At 43.8% G+C, this 18,889-nt stretch overlaps 1 protein-coding gene across 12 annotated transcripts in view; it reads left to right on the plus strand.

Moving 5' to 3' along the window:
- Positions 1 to 18,889, plus strand: part of MPDZ (multiple PDZ domain crumbs cell polarity complex component) — a 1,044,214-nt gene that overhangs the window by 905,202 nt on the left and 120,123 nt on the right. For all 12 annotated transcript variants that reach the window (XM_069238948.1, XM_069238974.1, XM_069239000.1 and 9 more), the window contains one exon: positions 13,691 to 13,777. In XM_069238948.1, coding sequence (XP_069095049.1) covers positions 13,691 to 13,777 — 87 coding nt within the window. The remainder of the gene's footprint in view (positions 1 to 13,690; positions 13,778 to 18,889) is intronic.

Consider the following 18,889-nt stretch of genomic DNA (forward strand, 5'->3'; position numbering starts at 1 on the left):
CGAATTCAAATGGTGCACACAATTTCATTGATAACTCTTTTACCTGTGGTACTCTAGCCCTGTCTTGCAAATACCAGATCCATTGTATGATTCTAGCTAGGGGCACTATTTTCTTCCCTTGTTCTTGAATTACATGTACATCAGTATTTCCTTCTTGCACTGCGCAGAAACCTAAAGTCTGCATTATTTCATTTGCCAAATCACAAGCGCGCAGCTGCATATAATTTTTCACAGTGACCATATACAAAAGTGTTAGGATTTCACTCAAATGAGGGATATTCTTTTTCCAAAAATCAAACAAGCTAATAAAACTCGGGGTGTCTTGCTCTAAAATCCTTCGTTTTACTTGTGCATTTTGCAACGGTAACTCGTAAATCACATTCTGGTCTCTCTCGTCCGTGTTATCAGTTAAGGAATGCATTTTGTCTGCCAAAAACCCTGGCTCACACGAAAACTCAGTGCAGCTCGGAGCTGTCTTAACCCCCTCATTACTGGAATGGGACAAGAAAGATTCTTCAAAAACAGCCTTTTTATAACTTTCAGTCGGGCTAATTTGCTCACGTAAATTCCTATTTTCATGTTCCAACTTCCTACATTTCTCCTGCATTTCTCTGTAAGCAGATAAAGGTATCCAGACCTTTCTGTCATCATTACTTCCAAAAGACACGTTTTCTACATATGTACAACCAAAATTATTTCTCAAAGCAATATCAGGCCTTTTAGCTACACATGCATTTTCAGACATGGTCTGCAGTGCTTCTGTAATTCCCCAAACAGAAAACAATTCACAGTTTTTCTTAGCACCATCAGGCAGTTTATCAACACATGAATTCTCAGACATGGTCTGCGTGCTACTGTGATTCTCCAAAAAAAACAATTTCTGTAATTCTCCAAACAACAAAAACAATTACACTTTTAAAGTGTGCACTTAGAAATCTACCAACTCGTCAACACCCTCTTAATCACCTCTTAATGACCGACCCCACGACTCCTGGTACCAATTGTAGTGCTTTCCTCTTATCTAGTTTCTAAGCACTAACATAACACAACAGAAATGCACTTCTGAGGTCAAAGAAGACTTTTATTGTTGTTAATTCTTCCCCAACCACAATATTTATGAATGACGAATTAGTAGCTTTCAAGTCCGCGTTAATCAAACAAAATATATCAGTTTGCAATATACACAGCAGGTTATATTTATAAGATATTGAATGCAAAGCGAAACAAATACTTCACTGTGTGGGAACTATCTACAGCTTCATCTTTCTAAGGTCTGCAAGCTGATGACCCCTGTCAGCCGCGAGAAAGAGAGATTCATCTACCCACACGGGATTGCTGGCAACCTGCGCCAAGCTCCAGCACGAGGTCCGGCAGATTCGAATCTGACCCTCTGCAGCCTGTTACATTCGTTACAAAGGTGTGCCCCCTCCTCTCAGACCTGGGAAACTGAGCAAGCCTTTTGGAGACTGGCCAGGTCTCCAAGACTACTCCTGTTCCCAAGCTCAAGCAGAGAGAACAACACCCATGTACTCTCTCTTATCATGTCTAGTCTACTGTGAGAACAAAACATCTTGGTTCATCTTGTGCAAAAACACAGCTTGGAAAAATACAGCTTGGATTCTCAACTGCAATGTCTAACTCCACGTTAAAGGCAATGGGCAGCTAACCTAAGTATCAAATGCAATGTCATGTTAAAGGCAATAGGCAGCTAACCTAAATATCAAATGCAATGTCTAGTGTCATGTCAAAGCCAATAGGCAGCTGAGCTGAATATAAAATGCAATGTATAATATCATGTCAAAGCCCATAGGCAGCTGAGCTGAATACAAAATGCAATGTATAATATCATGTCAAAGCCAATAGGCAGCTGAGCTGAATATAAAATGCAATATATGATATCATGTCAAAGCCAATAGGCAGCGGAGCTGAATACAAAATGTAATGTATAATATCATGTCAAAGCCAATAGGAATGCAATGTCAAAGCCAATAGGCGGCTAGACTGGATACAGCATGTCAAAGCCAATAGGCAGAATACAGAATGTAATGACTAATGCAATGTCAAAGCCCATAGGCGGCTAAACTGAATACAGAAAGTAATGGCTAATGCCATGTCAAAGCCCATAGGCGGCTCAACTGAACAAAACATACCATGTGCTACTGGTGAACATTGAGCAACTAATATGCGCAGTGGTGAAACACAAAGTCATTGGTCAAAACAAACTTTATCAAATGGCAGAACAGGTGCAAATAGCATGCTTTTTTGATACTGCAGTTATTTAGGGTAAGTATTTCTTAAGTTATAAGGCATTTAAACTTAGTGATACCTGTTACCAAGGTGCTTTTGCAGGATTTCACAAAATTTGGTGAACCGACCACGGTACATGGCCGTAAACGTGTTTAAAAATAGATAAAAACATCTAAATAAATTTTGCTACCTATTGTCACTTTTATAATGCAAAACATTAGATCGAGAAATTTGCTTGCCAGTCCATTCAAGGGCACCTTAACAGTGATGAAAATGACAGTGAAAGGGCAAACCTAAAAGCTAGTGGGACATGCCATAGAAGCATATTCACACAAAGGTAAAATGTGATACAACCCCATGAACGTTGACAGCTATATGACCACAGCAAGCAGCATGCAACTACAAACACAATGTCAACAAAAGTATTTTACAAGACAATCCTTTTGTGGAGTGGGTTGGGGGTGTGGTTGTGGCTGCGTGATTACCCAAATGAATAGGAAAATATATCAGACAAATAGGTTCTGTCAGCTGTCACTTCACATGGGGATATTGCACATAGCTGTTGCAAACTCTGCCACGCATGCAGCATTTTCAAGGGGTTATCACCTTGTGGGGAGGCGCTATTAGTGACTGCACCCACCTTAGGAGGATTCTTTGGGCTACACTGGGACCCTTTTCCTCCTTTAAAGGGGTACTCTTGGGGTGCCCTGATTGTGCGCCACCTATATGTGGCCGCACAGTCAGCGTGTCTCTTGACAGTCTCTTTGCCATGTGTCTGTGTTTCTATTAATATTATAGATAAGGGAATGTCCCTGGGAGATTGCATGAGACACATTTACCTCTAGTGTGATCTGTATTACAGAAAGGTCAGCACAAACGTCTGTGGCCTCTTTTGTAATATCAAAGTGTTCCTATATGCAAACTGTGGGTGCACGTGTATGTTGTGTCCTTGGGACACCATCTATAATACGGTTCCTAAAAATGACTCTAAACTAGTTACTCCAGAACAACTTAATCTCTCCCTCAACAAATCCATGCCCAGTATCATAATGATCTCTGCTGTATATTTAGCAAATAAGCAATGTAACATAGACATCTTGGAGACTTATAAACTAGCTCAACCTGTGCTAAGAAAAAAGTGCACAAAGATCACCAGCTCTTGGTTCTAAGATTAATTTAACTTCAAAAGAAAGGATCTAAGAATATTGAATGATCATGGTCAGAAAATAGACATTCATAACATGTTAAGCTAGCATTGGCAAAGCCAGTCTCGATCAATGAACATCTCCCTCTCGACTCATTGGTAGTGTACACTGCTGGCAGAAGAGCCAATGCACAAAGCACTGGCAAAGCACCTCTGCTGGAGAAGGAAAACAAGCATATTGATGTAGTGGGCAAACGTGTTGTTGCGCTGTCAGCCAACCACTGGCGTATTGCCAATTCCATCGACTGGCTGTCACAATATAACAGGGCTCAAAGGTATGCCAGAAGAGAGGTCATGAGCTAGTCTCAGAGGGCAAACTTATCTCTAACACTATTGGTGCCATGGATACTGCAGTTGGCGGTATCAATGCCAGCTAGCTTATTCGTGGGCATGCCTCGTTCTGTGTCTCTGGCTTCAAGCCATATGTCCTGAGCAACTTCTCAACCTGCCCTTCAACGGACAGCACCTCTTTGGCTCGCAGATTTATGAGATGCTGGAAAAAATAAAAAAAAGATTCGGAGACCGCCAAGGACATGGGTGCGCTCCAGCACCCTGCCACACTCTTAGTGGGTTCTTTGAGCTGTCAGTCTCCATAGATGGGTCCAAAGCAACATCCCCTGTGGCTTCCACCTCCTTCCAGCGCCAGCAGTCTCAACAGCCCTCCTCTAGGGGTTACTTTGATAGGCTCTACCAGGGCAACAGCTCCATAGGCAAAGGCAGTTCCCCCAAGGGAAATGGCCCGCAGAGCAGTGACTTGCACCTCCTTCCTCTGTTATTACACAACTCCAGTTGAAGCTCTACTTCAAGGTTTCTTTTCCACTGACAAAAGGTCACCTCACACCAGTGGTTATTATATATCACCAAACACAGTTATTGTTTGGAGCTCACTTCCACTCCTCCTAAAATTCCACCTTGCAAACATGCCCTTTACCTACATCATCAACGCCTCCTTCAGAAATAGGTGCACATGCTCCTTCTCAAGGGTGAAAGAGTCAGTGCCATCACACCTGCAAGGCACAAGAATGTACTCCCTCTAATTCTTCATTCCCAAGAAAGATGGGTCCCTATCCTGAACCTCAGACCTATAAAAAGTAATACATCCTGTCAGATCACTTCCAAATAGTCACTCTGCAGGATGTCATTCCACTACTGCAGTGAGGCAACTTCATGACTTCCCTCAATCTCAAAGATGCTGACTTCCACATCCCGATTCATCCAGTGCACCGTCGCTACCTCTAGTTTGCGGTTAGTGGCAAACACTACCAGTTCAAGGTGCTGCCTTTCAGTGTCACCATCGCACCCAGAATGTTTACAAAATGCCCAGCAGTATTAGATGAACACTTGGGCTTCCATGGATGATTGGCTGATAAAGAGCACATTTAAACAACAGTGTGGCACACACACACTGAGGCCATGTTAAACCTTTTACATGACCTGGGGCTTACTATCCATGCCACCAAGTCCAATCTCCAACCCCTGTAGATCCAATCCTACCTAGGGGACGTTCCTTAATTCTGAGGCGGTAAGACCTATTCCAGCCCTTTAAGTGTAGTCCTTCCATGTGTTGCTCACTCTCTTATAACCAAATCAACAGGCCACAGTCTGTATAGTCATGCATCTCCTTGCTTGATGGCCTCCTCCATCGTCGTAGTTCCCCCACCAGATTACACATGCACCAGCTGCAAGAATGCTTATAGCATCAATATTCTGAAGTAGAGGGTCACTGGGAAGATCAGCTGATGCACACATTCCTCTCTGCAGTGGTGGAACACTAACAATATGTTGCAGGGGGGCCTTTTCTGGACCATGTTCTGCAGATTACTGTTACAACATACTCCTCTCTCACTGGCTGGGGGTGCATTTACTGGACATGACTGTCCAAGGTCAGTGGAAACCCAGTCACCAGTGTCTCTACATCAATTACCTGGAGGTGTTAGCAATATACCTAGTGCTGAGGGCCTTCCTCTGCCACATTGTGGGTAAGGTAGTTCTCATCCTGGCTAGCAACATGACAACCGTATACGACCTTCAGCAACAGGGCAGCACCCTGTCTCCCCTACTCTTGCAGTTAGTCCAGACCATTTGGCAGTGGGCTCTCCACCACAAATCCATCAACTCGCGGAGTACCTGCTGGGGGTGAACGACTTCTTAGACCTCCTCAGCAGGTTGCGGCGTCAAGTCCACTAGGGGAGCTTCACATATGAATCCTCCTCACGTACTTTCAGCGCTGGGAGCTTCCCCGAGGTGGGCCTCTTACTTCAGAAAACACAAAATTCCTAAACTTCCCCTCCATGTTGCTGCACCCACAGCCTATGGGCAATGCACTATGGGCGGCATTTGCCTTTCGCTTTTCTGCTTCTTCTTTTCCTTCTGTTTGTAGAATGGAGGCTTTTGCAGATATCTTGCACCATCATCCTGGTGACTGTCACCTGGGCCAGACAGCCACGGCTCACTACTTTCCTCGAGTGCTCAGTGATTCCACATGAGCGCCTTCCCAGCAGGCTGGACCTTCTCACACAGAAATCAGGCATCCCAGTCTCAGGACACTCAACCTTGTGGTCTGGCTCCTGAGGTCTTTAAACCATCCTCCTGAATGCATACATATTATTAAGGAAGCACACAGGCCTACTACTCGCATCTGCTGTGCTGTCAAATGAAAACAGTTTCCCTCTTCTGCCTATCGGGATGCATTGATCCATTAGCAGCTCACATCCAAGACATTGTCAGCTGCTTCCTACACCTACAGATCTGTGGACTAGTGTTCACCTCCATCTGACTCAACTTAGCGGCAGAGGTTGCCTATCTCCAAACAGACAACATATATTGCTCTTCATGATTGCTGTGATCAAAGCGTTCGTGGAGGGTCTCAAAATGGTTATTCCTCCACGGGTCTCCCCCAGCCCCTGTGTGGAATCTCAGTATTGTTCTCACAAGGTTTATGGGCTCTCCCTTTAAACCCCTCTATACCTGCTCCCTTCAGTTACTCTTCTGGAAGGTGGCATTTCTTCTTGCGATCACCTCACTCAGAGGGGTCAGTGAGCTCAAAGCTTTAACATTGGAAGAACCTTTCTTTCAGGTTCACATGGATAGGGTTGTCCTTCGCGCTAACCCTAAATTTCTCACTAAGGTGGTTTCTCCTTTCCACCTTAACTAGTCTATAGATCCTCCAGTTTTCTTCCCCCAATCTGACTCTGTTACAGAATGGTCTCCACATTCATTAGACATCAGGCGAGCCCTAATGTACTCCGTAGATGGAACAAAACCCTTTTAAAAAACTCAACAGTTCTTTGTTGTTTTTTTCTAAACCCCACAAAGGGAGGGCTCTCTCAAAATCAGGAATAGCCAGATGGCTAGACAAATGTATCCAAACATGTTATGTGAAAGCCAAGAGGGCTTTGCCTATTCCTCCAAGTGCCCATTCTTTATATGAAAAGGGGGCCACTATGGCCTTCCTGGGGAACATCCCATTAGCTGACATCTACAGAGCAGCAACCTAGACTTCACAAAAAAATATTGTGTGGATGTACTAGCATGCCAACAAGCAAGTGTTGACCATGCTGCACTCTGTACAACGTTCCAGTCTACTGCAACACCCACCGGCTAGCCACTAGTTATGGGAAGACTGTTTTACAGTCTATGCACAATATTTGTATCAACAGCCACACATGCCTCGAACGGAAAATGTTACTTACCCTGTAAGCATATCTTTGTGACATGTAGTGCTGTAGATTCACTTGTGCTCACCCTCCTACCCAGAAATCTTTGTCCTTACGTTTCCTGCATAGTCGTCTCTCTCTCTCTTCTGTATTGCTTTGTGCCATCTCCATTCTTACCTGCTGCGCAGAAAACAGTCTAGCAGTAGAGCTGATGCCCATTCACATTACCAGCAGGAGGTGGAATCACACTGCCTTCTGACTTGAGAAGACTCCTTTCATGAAAAAAACTTGCACACATCCTGGTCCAAAACTAGATAACTGGAGAATACACAGCATGTGAATATAGAGCACTACGTGCTACGAACAGATGCTTACAGGGTAAGCAACATTTCCTTATGTTATTCTTTAGCAGATAATGTAAACCTCATTCAGAAACAGAAAAGGAGCATCATTAGCCTATGGAGGAAATACATTATTCACTGACATTAATGTAGCTTAAACATGACCATCTGTATTACCTTCACACAACATTATTGTATAGCAGTTCATTTATGGAGGTAGGAACAAGTAAGGAAGACAGTGTTACAATATTTGTTTGCTGCTATTCAACCTTCACATTCTCCAACTTTGAAAAAGGACCTATTGTATATTTGATGTCTAGCTTCTGAATGTAGAATAGATTTGAGATGGAGAAGAACCTAGTTACTTAACTATAATAACAACAGAATTGCAGTTTTGAACTCTTCTATTATTAATGTATTCCCTTAAGTGTGATGGTGTGGTAATTTAAATATTAAAACAGCGATTGAGAATAGATATGATTTGAACTGTTCTATTCGAAATTATATGGAGGTTGTTAAGGAGTGATGAGTTGACAATTTTAACGATATGTGCAAGAGCTACAGGGGCAATGATTTTTAAGAAGTTTATTTTGGAAGTGATAGTTTGGATGGTGAGAGGTTAAATGACATGCCCTTGTTGAGTAGAGTAGGATGGAATGTGTCGCTTGCCAGTGTGGTTGCTGGTGGCATTTACATTCTGGCAAATTGAGTTGATAATCTGAATGAAGCATTTTTAATGTCTCTGGATTTTTGTATTTTATATTGGATAGAGTGTGAGGCTGAAATAAATGCATTTCTTGACAACTCTGAAGTGTGCCTTAATTTGATCATTTTAAAGTGTATCAGGGCACCCTTGTTCTGGTAGCCTTCTCCGAGACGTTTTCAGATAGCATCATTAGTTCCTTCCATCAGGATGACATACTCTGAAACCAACATTTTCTAATACTCATAGTACAAACAGAAGAACCCAGAAAGAGTTATCGCACATTGTGCATCAACTTGTAATAGTGCCTGCTCTGGCCCAGAGTAATTGCTTCATCACTAGGGTATTTCACCAAAGGAACATGCCAAATCTATATCATGATGTAGAATTTCTATTTCATTTACATTTTGCCTATTACTCACTTGTGCCAGAGAAATCTGCTCTGTATATCTGCCTACAATAACATCCACCAGCAAAGGTAGCTGAGTCAGTGATTGCTCCACCAGTCCTGCTTTGTTTTTCATACCACCATCACTCTCCTGTATATTTGTTAAGCTTGTTCTATGGATGTGAAACAAACCTGATAAAGATCTCTGTGTCCGCCTTCCATTTCAGTGAAATTAACGTCAGAAACAATCTCTACATTATTAGCTTGGTCAACCAACTTGCCAGGCCTTAAACCATTGTTATCATCCTCAAATAGAGTACCCGAAATCTAGCCTGTATTTTTCTTTTAGCTTACTATGAATTCTCACTGCACCTGTTTTTACCCTAGAATTTTTGTTGTTCCTCCTTTGGTAGTACATTTGTACCGTTTTATTTATGCTTTTTGTCTGAAGCCTTATCTGTTTAGTGCATTTTATTATGCTTTTCTTGCTTCTATTCACCAGCATCCCTCACAGGGTTTTATCTAGGAATCATAAAAGCTGCATAACCATATACCAGAGGAAACCTCAAAAATCCTTTGTCTTTCCTGTGACTGTGCCGACGTTGTTCTGCGGGTTACAGGCCCTTGTTTAGCACACATTAGGTTTCTAGCTTTTCTGCTGTCCTGATTTTTCATCTTCACATGGTTTACATTCCGTAATCAACTGTAGGAAAAAAGCATGCAGGCAGGTCCTGATCCATGCAGAGTGAGTGATACAAGGTTAAGAAGTAGGGCTAAATATTGGTGAGAGAGGCATACATTGAAAGGTGAGTTTCAGACATGGCTGAATGAACTTATTAGTGATCATGTGGTAGTTTGATTGAAGTTTGGAGATGAGTAAGTAAGTGGGGACGTGCAGTAGACACATAATGCAAGGGTCAATGGAATTGGGTAAGACTTTTTTGTCTGGATATAAGGTAGATGGGAACTTGATAGTCATGTTAATGAATGAGTTTTGTGAAGGGGATGAATTTGTTATTGGAGGCAAATTATGAGGAAGATAAGAAAAAGGAGAAGACTAAGTGGGGTTTTTGTGGCAGTAAGTTAAGAGTGAAAATGCAGTTATTTCTTAGAACGACAACAGAGTGGTGCATTCAAGCGTCTGACTATAAGCATGTTTGTATAGATTTGAGAAAGATTGTCAGAACAAATTGTTATGGTGTTGATGTTAACCTGTAATAACCTTCCCTTTCTGTCTCCAGTTTAGAAATGACCAGAGATTCAGGAGATCCTGGTCATGGGTAGTGTGTTGAGAAGAGAGGTGGGGCTGGCCCAGGAAAGTGTTTTTTTTTTTCAGGACATTTAGGACAGATGGCTTGCTTAACGATCTGATGATTCTCTGAATATTATGAATACAAATGACAGTGACCTTGTTTCCAGTACAACCTTAAATTGTCAACATGAAGATATTGTTTTTTCCTTCACCTCTAAATTCAAGTTTATTTTGCTGTTTTGTTTTCGTGACCTAGTGATTAGGGTGTCTTCTGTGATATACAGCTGATGTGCAACTGGAGCCCTTATTCAAGTCTCCTATTTGTAGCAACGACATAATTGCACATCTGTAAATCTAACACAGCATTTACATTTGAACTTAGGGTTGCATATTTTTGACATTGCGAGCAAAAATAATGAAAATATGAGATTTTGGGAAATGTCATTTGACTTGAAATTTTGTGCACACTCAGTCTTTTATCTGTGCTCAGAGGAAGTGACAAGAAATTTCAGCATACACCTCTTGTGATCCCAACTAGTACTTACTGTGGTTAACCTAACACAGACACTTGACAGGGTGGAACTGCTGTTTGTGATTTCAGTAGCGAGGAAGGACATTTTCATGGAACTGCTGTGGCTTCTGATGCAACCTCTTTACCAGAACCTCAGGCTGTAAAGCACTCACCACAGGGCATGTGTTGGAGCTCTCAAAATACTTCAGAGACCTCCTAGAGTAAACCTGGTTAGTACATAATCTCATTAATCCTTCCTGGAGACCTCAGAACCTCACAAGCGTCACTGTAAATCCTCTTTACTAAGCAGTTGTTCCCTTGTATATCCCTGTGGCAGAGGATCAATACTGTGCAGATTGGTTTCTACAGTTAGTTGTTGACCACATGGAATGTCTTCTTAAATTCTGCTGCTGTGACTGAAGCTAATTCCTCTTTACATATTTACAGACTTATGAAGTTGAGACTAGAGATGACAAGGTTCCATTTGCCAGCAGTGTTGGTGGAGATGGGTTTGTTCAAGTTGAGCCCAGCCACAACTTTTTATTTTGATAGAGTGTGAGAAGTGGATGTTTTTCTTTGTGTTCTATATGAAGGGCTTCTGCTTGATGCACTGCAATGCAGAACAGTGATGGATAGGGGAGTAAGAGTCCAGGGAGTGTAGGAAAGCATGCCTTTTTGCCATATTCACCCCCACTTTTTGCCTGGTATTTGATGCAGTTTTGACTGAAGGTGCACTGGGTTCTTGCTAACCAGGTCCCCAGTGTCAGATTTCTTCTCCTAAAACTGTACAATTGTTTCCCAGTTGGCAGTACCTTTGGCACATCTTTAAGTCCCTAGTAAATGTTTCCCAGGTACCTAGGGCATGGGCACAAAAGAGAATCTCCAACTGCTGCAGAATGAATTGTTCCACCATTAGGGACCCCTCCCCTAGCACATGCAGACTGCAGTTGCAGGCTGCGTGTTTTGGGGGCAACTAAAAATGAAAGCACGACAAGACACACAGCCTGTGTGCCATGCCCTCTTACACTGCATGCAATATATGTAAGTTACCTCTACAGCAGGCCTTCCAGCCTTAAGGCAGGTTGTGTTATATTTCATGTGAGGACATATCTGCAAGAGTAGATATGCCCCTGTTATGTCTTTGTCGATTCTTAGACATAAGTGATCAGGGAAGCCATTTTAGTACATGTGCCGGGCATGGGTCAATATGAGTTACACAGCTACATGATGGCTTCACTGAAACTAGGGATGTTTGGTATCAAACATCTCATATTAATAAACCCTCACTGCTTCTAGTGATGGATATATTAATACATGCACCCAGAGGGCACCTAAGAGGTGCCCACTGAAAACATATCAGCTGCTGGTGTACTGGCCGACTAGTTTTAGCCAGCCTGCCACCATCAGACATGTTTCTGACCCCCAGGGGTGAGATCCTCTGCTCTCGGCTGGTCAGGAGCAAAGCCTGCTTTGGCAAGGGTGTTCACACACCGCTCCCAACCGGATGACCCTCAAATCTGCATTCCAAGGCAGGGGGTTTCAAAGAAGCCCACCACCCTCCGTATGCAGATCTGGCTTTCCTCAGGAGGGAGATGCCGACCATCCTGCCCCAAGGCGCATTTGGCCCCTGGATGGGAGGGAAAATTAGTAGTCAGAGAGGCGTGTCCACCCCTCAGGACAGTCTCACCCCTAAGGTGAGCAGCCTGATTTACATTACATTTAGAAATCTGCCATCCTAATGATGACACAGTTAGGAACTCTGGGACAGGTTTATGCCCACTTTTATCAGGAAGTGGTCATAGGGGTGTAGTGGCCCCAAGGGTAAGTAGCCCATTGGCTACTACTCTACACTCCCCTAAATTCAGTTTTAGGGGTGCTCCTGGACCAGAAAATCAGATTCTGCTGACCTGAAGAAGAAGGACACTCCAGAGAGGCAAAAGTGAGAACTGAAGACCAGTGACTAACTTGGTGCTCAACCCTGCCATTCTGCCGACTTCCACAATCTTGCAAAAGACGTCTTGTCTTGCAGCTGCCTCTGCCTCCAAAAGCCTGGGAGGACTGCCAGCTTTCACCCAAGAACCAGGAGCTACTCTCCTGCATCTTGTAGGTAAACCAAAGAACCCTGACAGGACCCATGACCACCAAAACCCAACAGCAGACAGCACCATTGCACCCAAGCCTCCAAGCCCACGTTGAAGTGGGCCAGTGGTGTCAGCATGGTTCTCAAGCCCTCAGGCCCTCCTCAACCGCAAATGCCTCCGGTGACGGACCTAACGGTCCACTGCACCTCTGAACTCAGACGCTCTGGACCAGGGAGAACAGGACCATTGGTATCCCTACGTCCCCCAGGCCTGTGAGACCTGAGCCCACTTGTTGGTTCAGTTGGACTGGTCCCCCAGTCTGCGCATGTAGCCTGTTACCGTGGGCCCCATCTACATTGACCACCACTGGTGACAAAAATCAGACGGTCTAACGACCCTCTGCAACCTGACACCCCAGACTGAGGGGAAGAGGACCACTGGTGTCCCTACGTCCCCAAGCATCGCAAGAACTGAGCCACTTGGTGGTTCACCCTGACTGGTCCACCAGTCCTCAACTGTAGCATCTCTTTGCACGGACTGATCCCCATTAACTTAAATGGGGCACCCAATGCTGAACTGCACCTAGCCGCCCAGTGCCTCCAGAGGTGATCTGTTGGTGTAGGCCAGGACCCTGCCCCATACTCACTGTAAGTCCGGAATGTTGGTCCTGTATTTTGCTGTGGAGTACCTGTTTGCTGTATATGTTTTCTCTCCCATAAGTTAACATTACAGCTTCAGAATATTGCACTGTCGACTTTTTAAACCTGTGATCATTTCTATTGTAAAATGTGCTTATCTGATCGTATTGATTCTGGTGCCTAAACATACATAAAGATACTTGTTATTTTTGTAAATTTGTGTGGATCACCTTCTTGAGTTGTGTGTCTCATTTATTACCTGTTTCCTATGGTAAATGGGTAATACTCCTCTCTGATAAGCCTAAGGGTGCTCAACCACACTACACCCTAAGAGAGTACCTTGTGATTGCTAGAGCAAGCCCCTGTCCACTAGTAAGGGAACCCCTGGACTCTTTGCTCATTATATCTAAGTCACCTACGTTGATGGAGATCATTGGAGTAGATGAGAAACATACTAATTGACTACAGACCATATATTAACTTAGTAGTAGCAGTACTTGAAATGAGTCGGCCATAATCTTTTCTTCAATATCAAAATGTATCTTCCAACTATGGAATGCTTGGAGCAGTTTTCATTACTGGTGGGTATCATCTCCTTTTGTGTCTGCTGTGAAATAAGATGTTGTAAAGATTAGGAATGCCTGTGTAACCTGTGATCTGCTTTGTCAGTGTTCGCTAGGTACAGTAAGCCTAGAAGTTGGGAGGATAAAAGCAGGCCCATTCCACTCAGAGAGGAGGATGTCCCAAAGCAGCCAGGTATGCAGCAGAGTAATAGTGATCTCTTTTGATGCAATCTAAATGTTCTGCAGTTAAATCACTTTGGCACCTGACTCTACAGTGAATACGGTAACATAAAACTAATTGTACCTTTCTTCTTATACTATAGCTTTCTGATTAGAATTGTAGTTGTACATGCCATAAAATGGGGGTTTAAAATGTATGCTTCTAAATATTTTGTATAAGCTTTATTTGAACAAAAAGCAAACTTTATAATATGACTTAATCAGGCTCTCACACTGTAAAACAATTTGCCTGTTGGTTTATTGTAAATTAATTAAAAGCAGTTCAAAAAGAAATTAAACCCCCCTTTTCTAGAGATTGCATCATCAGTCCTAGATGAGAATGTTTGCCCTCTGAGTGCTTGAGTGCCTAAAATAAATCTTCACCACCCCTTTCTCACTATTGTACAGGACCTTGAATGGTTGCCTTATCACATCATACATTGCACTAATGCAGTGTTTCCTAAGCTATGGGTGTGACCTGCTGGTGGCTTTTAAGACGATTTTTGGTAGATCCCCGAAGTCCAAGCAATAAATAAAGATGCCTTTAAATTCTGTATTTCTCTTGTCACATTGTCTGTGCTTCAAAGTCTGAGGTCAAATTTCAGGCAATGTTGTCTGACAAATTGCTGCTAATGTTTTTAATATTGGTGTTGGAACTTACAAACTCCTCTTAACTTTGCAGTTAGAGGAAGACAAGTAAAGTGAATTGCTGTAGTGTCATGGGTTCATTTTACACTCTGCTTGGGCAGACATATTTTAAAGTAGCTTAGGCCTGCAGCCTGTGCCATTTTACCTACTTGTGCACTCAAATTTAATTTATTCAGTTTTATTCATTTTTTGTTATCCTGCTTTTCATCTGGGATGTTATTTTCTAATCAGCTGTAACTCTGTTATTCTGTGAAAGCATTGTTGTCATTATTCTGTGCATGACATTTCACCATGTACCCCTGTCCAAGGCTGACAAGAACAGTACATGATAAGCTACAATTGTCACCACAAGAGTATGTAAACAGTCCAACACCTAGGCACATGTCCACGTCAGGCCTTTTCACAGAACAGAAATATGTTTCTTAGAAAAAAACTGTACAAGTCAAGGGACAACAGGGAGGTAAGTCTGGCCAGGATTCTGCCCAAGCTACATGCCATTTCATTGCTGACCTGAGCCTTGTATCTACAACCTTCCCAGGAGACGGCAGGCAGACACCTATTTTTCAGGTAAGGGTGGTGGCTGCTCCTCTTTTGTACTTAGTATGGAGAGATTAGGCTATCACTGCTATGCTATTGCTTCGGGGTTAGGTAGAATTCATCTATGTATGTTGATCCAATACGTTGGGACTGTTTATTTTCTTCTTTCTGGTTATAACCATCCTAATCCTGTTGTCTCATTGCCCTCATAATTGCAGCTCATATAGTTTATCGTAGATTGCATTCTTTTTAATAAATGTATTGAAACCCATCCTGCAACATGAATGAACTCTTTTACTGTCTCGTAGAACTGTACATGGCTCCTAAGTTTTACATGTTTCCTCAACACTGGCATTTCATCATACCAAGCCATAACACATTAACAGCATATCTGGACGGCCTTGCCTTTTAACAAGCATGAATTGGAATGCACTTCATTATTGCTACAAGTGGTGTTCTGGTTAAAAATGCAAAATATGTCATTTTAATTGGGTAGCTGCCAGGGGCGGCTCCTCCAAAAGGGCAGAGGAGTGTTGCAAACCCCCACACCCTCCAACCCCCCCCCCCACTTTCACACACCACCTGCCAGCAGCAACCGCTGCAAATCCTTTCACAAGGAGGGGATAATAAACTGTTTTGTGAAAGGGGCGGGCCACAGGCTGTGACGAGCAGAGGGGAGTACTCTGTGCAGTCCCCTTAGAGCGCATGTGTGTTTGCCAGCCCGAGACAGTTGGCCAAACACATATGCGCACATGGCTCTCTGGGCAGGCTGGGAGCCTGTGCCTGCAGGCAGAGGTGAGGAGCAATGCGGTTCTCATTTTATATATATGTTCGATGGCATGTGTAGCTTCAAATACACATGCTGTGCATACGTCTGCCATCTAGTGTTGGGCTCGGAGTGTTACAAGTTGTTTTTCTTCGAAGAAGTGTTTTCGAGTCACGGGATCGAGTGACTCCTCCTCTTCGGCTCCATTGTGCATGGGTATCGACTCCATGTTAGATTGTCTTCTTTCCGCCATCGGGTTCGGACGTGTTTCCTTTTGCTCCGATAATTAGAGTCGGAAAAGCTTCAAAACTCGTATTTCTCGTCGGTATTGTTTCGATCGCGTTCTACCTTCTATCGACACTTCGGTACCGTCGGATCAAACATCTTTACTTGTCCTTCGGGGCGCCCGCGCCCAACTCGGGCCTCGTCGGGCCGACCGATTGGAAGCCTCATGGAAGACTCCATTCCGATTCTGTCCTTGGTGCCACGCTAAATTCCCTTACACGTACCAACATCTCGTCTGTAATCTCAGCCTTTCCCCAGATCATAGGGAAGAAAATTGTGAGGCCTGCAAATCCTTCAGATCCAAGAAAACGCTCCAAAACAGAACAGCACGGAGAATCGAGATGGCATCCAAAAGCACTGAACGTCTCAACGTCGAAGAGGAGGAGATCATGCAGACCGCTGTCTCCGTTCGAGGATCCGACTCCGACCAGGAATCCGAGGAGGACAGACCGGTCATGGCAGGATAGCACGTGCGTACGCCTGCCCCTGTCCCAGCCAAGCCAAAACATAAGGCCTTGGGGCCGCCACCGCCTGAAGGCCATGGCTCGACCCGAAAAAAGACTTTTGGTGACCAACCCACAACTTCGGCACCGAAAAAGGCCACTCCTCCGAAGCCATCGGACTTGAGCCGAGCAAACATCGCTCTTTCGAGTCGAAATCTTGAAAATCGTTATCGGAGCCGAGGCCATCCTCAGCCCCCACTTTTTCGATACCGAAAAAAAACAGCTTCAGAGCCGAAAACTCCTATTTATACTGAGGAGCATGGACTTTCACAAGTACTTAAAGCCATAAAACTACTGAGGAGGACTCCCAAATAGAGACAATGGATGAAAGGCAAGCCAGGATTCACATCCATAAAGAGACTGGCAGAATTTTAACCGCACCTCCTCCAAAACCAAAGAGGAAATTAGTCTTTCAAGAGGAATTGGACACTACACAGCCTCCAGCTAAAGTGCCAAGAACAAAGGAGAAGCCTCCACCTCCTCAATTTTCTCCTCCTCACTCTCCACATTTACATATCCCTCCACCTACCAGCCCTACACCTATGCAGTCACCATCACACTCATTTGATTCACAGCAGGACAATGTGGATCCATTGGATCTTTATGATCCAGACCCCATCCCAGACAATAACTCAGATTACTATCCCTCTAAGCCTTCACAACCAGAGGATAGTACAGGCTACACTTAAGTCATAGCTAGTGCGGCATCGTATCACAATGTTGCCATGCATACTGAGCCATTAGAGGATGATTTCCTATTTAATACACTCCCGGCATGCTAAAACATGCTGACCAGATATTCAAGGAGCCAGTAAAAGTAAGGATAATCACTCCTAGGGTGGAGAAAAAAGATAAGCCACATCCTTCCGATCCTGTCTATATTACCCAACAGTTACCTCCAGACTCGGTAGTTGTAAGCGCTGCCAGGAAAAGAGCAAGTTCGCAGTCGTCAGGTGATGCACCCCCACTAGACAAGGAGAGTAGGAAGTTTGACGCTGCGGGGAAAAACGGTGGCATCTCAGGTAGCCAACCAGTGGAGAATAGCCAACTCTCAGGCATTGTTGGCTAGATATGACAGGGCCCACTGGGATGAGATGAAAGACATAATCCAACATCTCCCCAAGGTACAGCAAAAAAGGGCGCAACAGATAGTAGAGCAAGGGCAAGCCATCACTAATAATCAGGTAGGCCCTAGACTCTGCAGATACAGCAGCCAGAACCATCAACACTGCTGTAACCATAAGGAGACATGCATGGCTTAGGTCTTCAGGGTTCAAGCCTGAAATCGAACAGGCAGTGCTCAATATGCTGTTCAACCAAAAACAACTTTTCGGCCTAGAGGTTGACACTGCAGTTGAAAAGATGAAAAAGGATTCAGACAACGCAAAAGCCATGGGCGCACTGTATACCACACAATACAGGGGATCCTTTCGTAATCCCCAATATAGAGGTGGATTTAGAGCTCAAACTGCCGAGCCATCCACCTCACAGCCAAAGTTGGCCTTCCAACCAAAGTACCAACAAGGTGGTTTCAAAAGCACTTATAGAGGACTGTACCCCAGAGGCAGGGGAAAATATCAAACCTCTAAACAAGCCTCACAACAGACCAAGCAGTGACTTGTGCCATTCCTTCCCAATTCACACCTCACCTGTGGGGGGAAGACTGCAAAAGTTCCACAACAATTTGGCTAGGCATTACCACAGACAGCTGGGTATTATCAATTATCCGCAATGGCTATTGCATAGAATTGACACAAACTCCACCAAATATTCCACAGACCATATCACTCTGTTGCAAGAAGTCGTCAAATCTCTATTACTCAAACAAGCAATAGAAGCGGTGCCACAAAATCAAATAGGGACAGGAGTTTACTCACTGTATTTCCTTATTCCCAAAAAGGACGGGACATTAAGGCCAATATTAGATCTCAGAACCCTCAATCTTTACATCCTGTCAGAACACTTTCACATGGTAACACTACAGGATGTTATCCCATTACTTCAACAACACGATTTCATGGCAACATTAGACCTCAAAGATGCATATTTTCACATACCCATCCATCCAGCGCACATAAAATATCTCAGGTTTGTCATTCAAAGAAAGCATTATCAGTTCAAAGTGTTACCCTTCGGAATAACAAAGAGCTCCCAGGGTATTCACCAAATGCTTGGCGGTAGTCGCAGCCTACCTAAGAAGACAACACATTCATGTCTTTCCATATCTAGACGATTGGCTAATAAAATCAAATACTCATACACAGTGTCAAAACCACGTGCATTACGTAATACAAACCCTGCACACCCTAGGGTTCTCCATAAACTACCAAAAGTCACAATTACAACC

This window comes from Pleurodeles waltl, chromosome 1_2 (genome assembly GCF_031143425.1).
Source record: "Pleurodeles waltl isolate 20211129_DDA chromosome 1_2, aPleWal1.hap1.20221129, whole genome shotgun sequence".
Taxonomy (NCBI): domain Eukaryota; kingdom Metazoa; phylum Chordata; class Amphibia; order Caudata; family Salamandridae; genus Pleurodeles; species Pleurodeles waltl.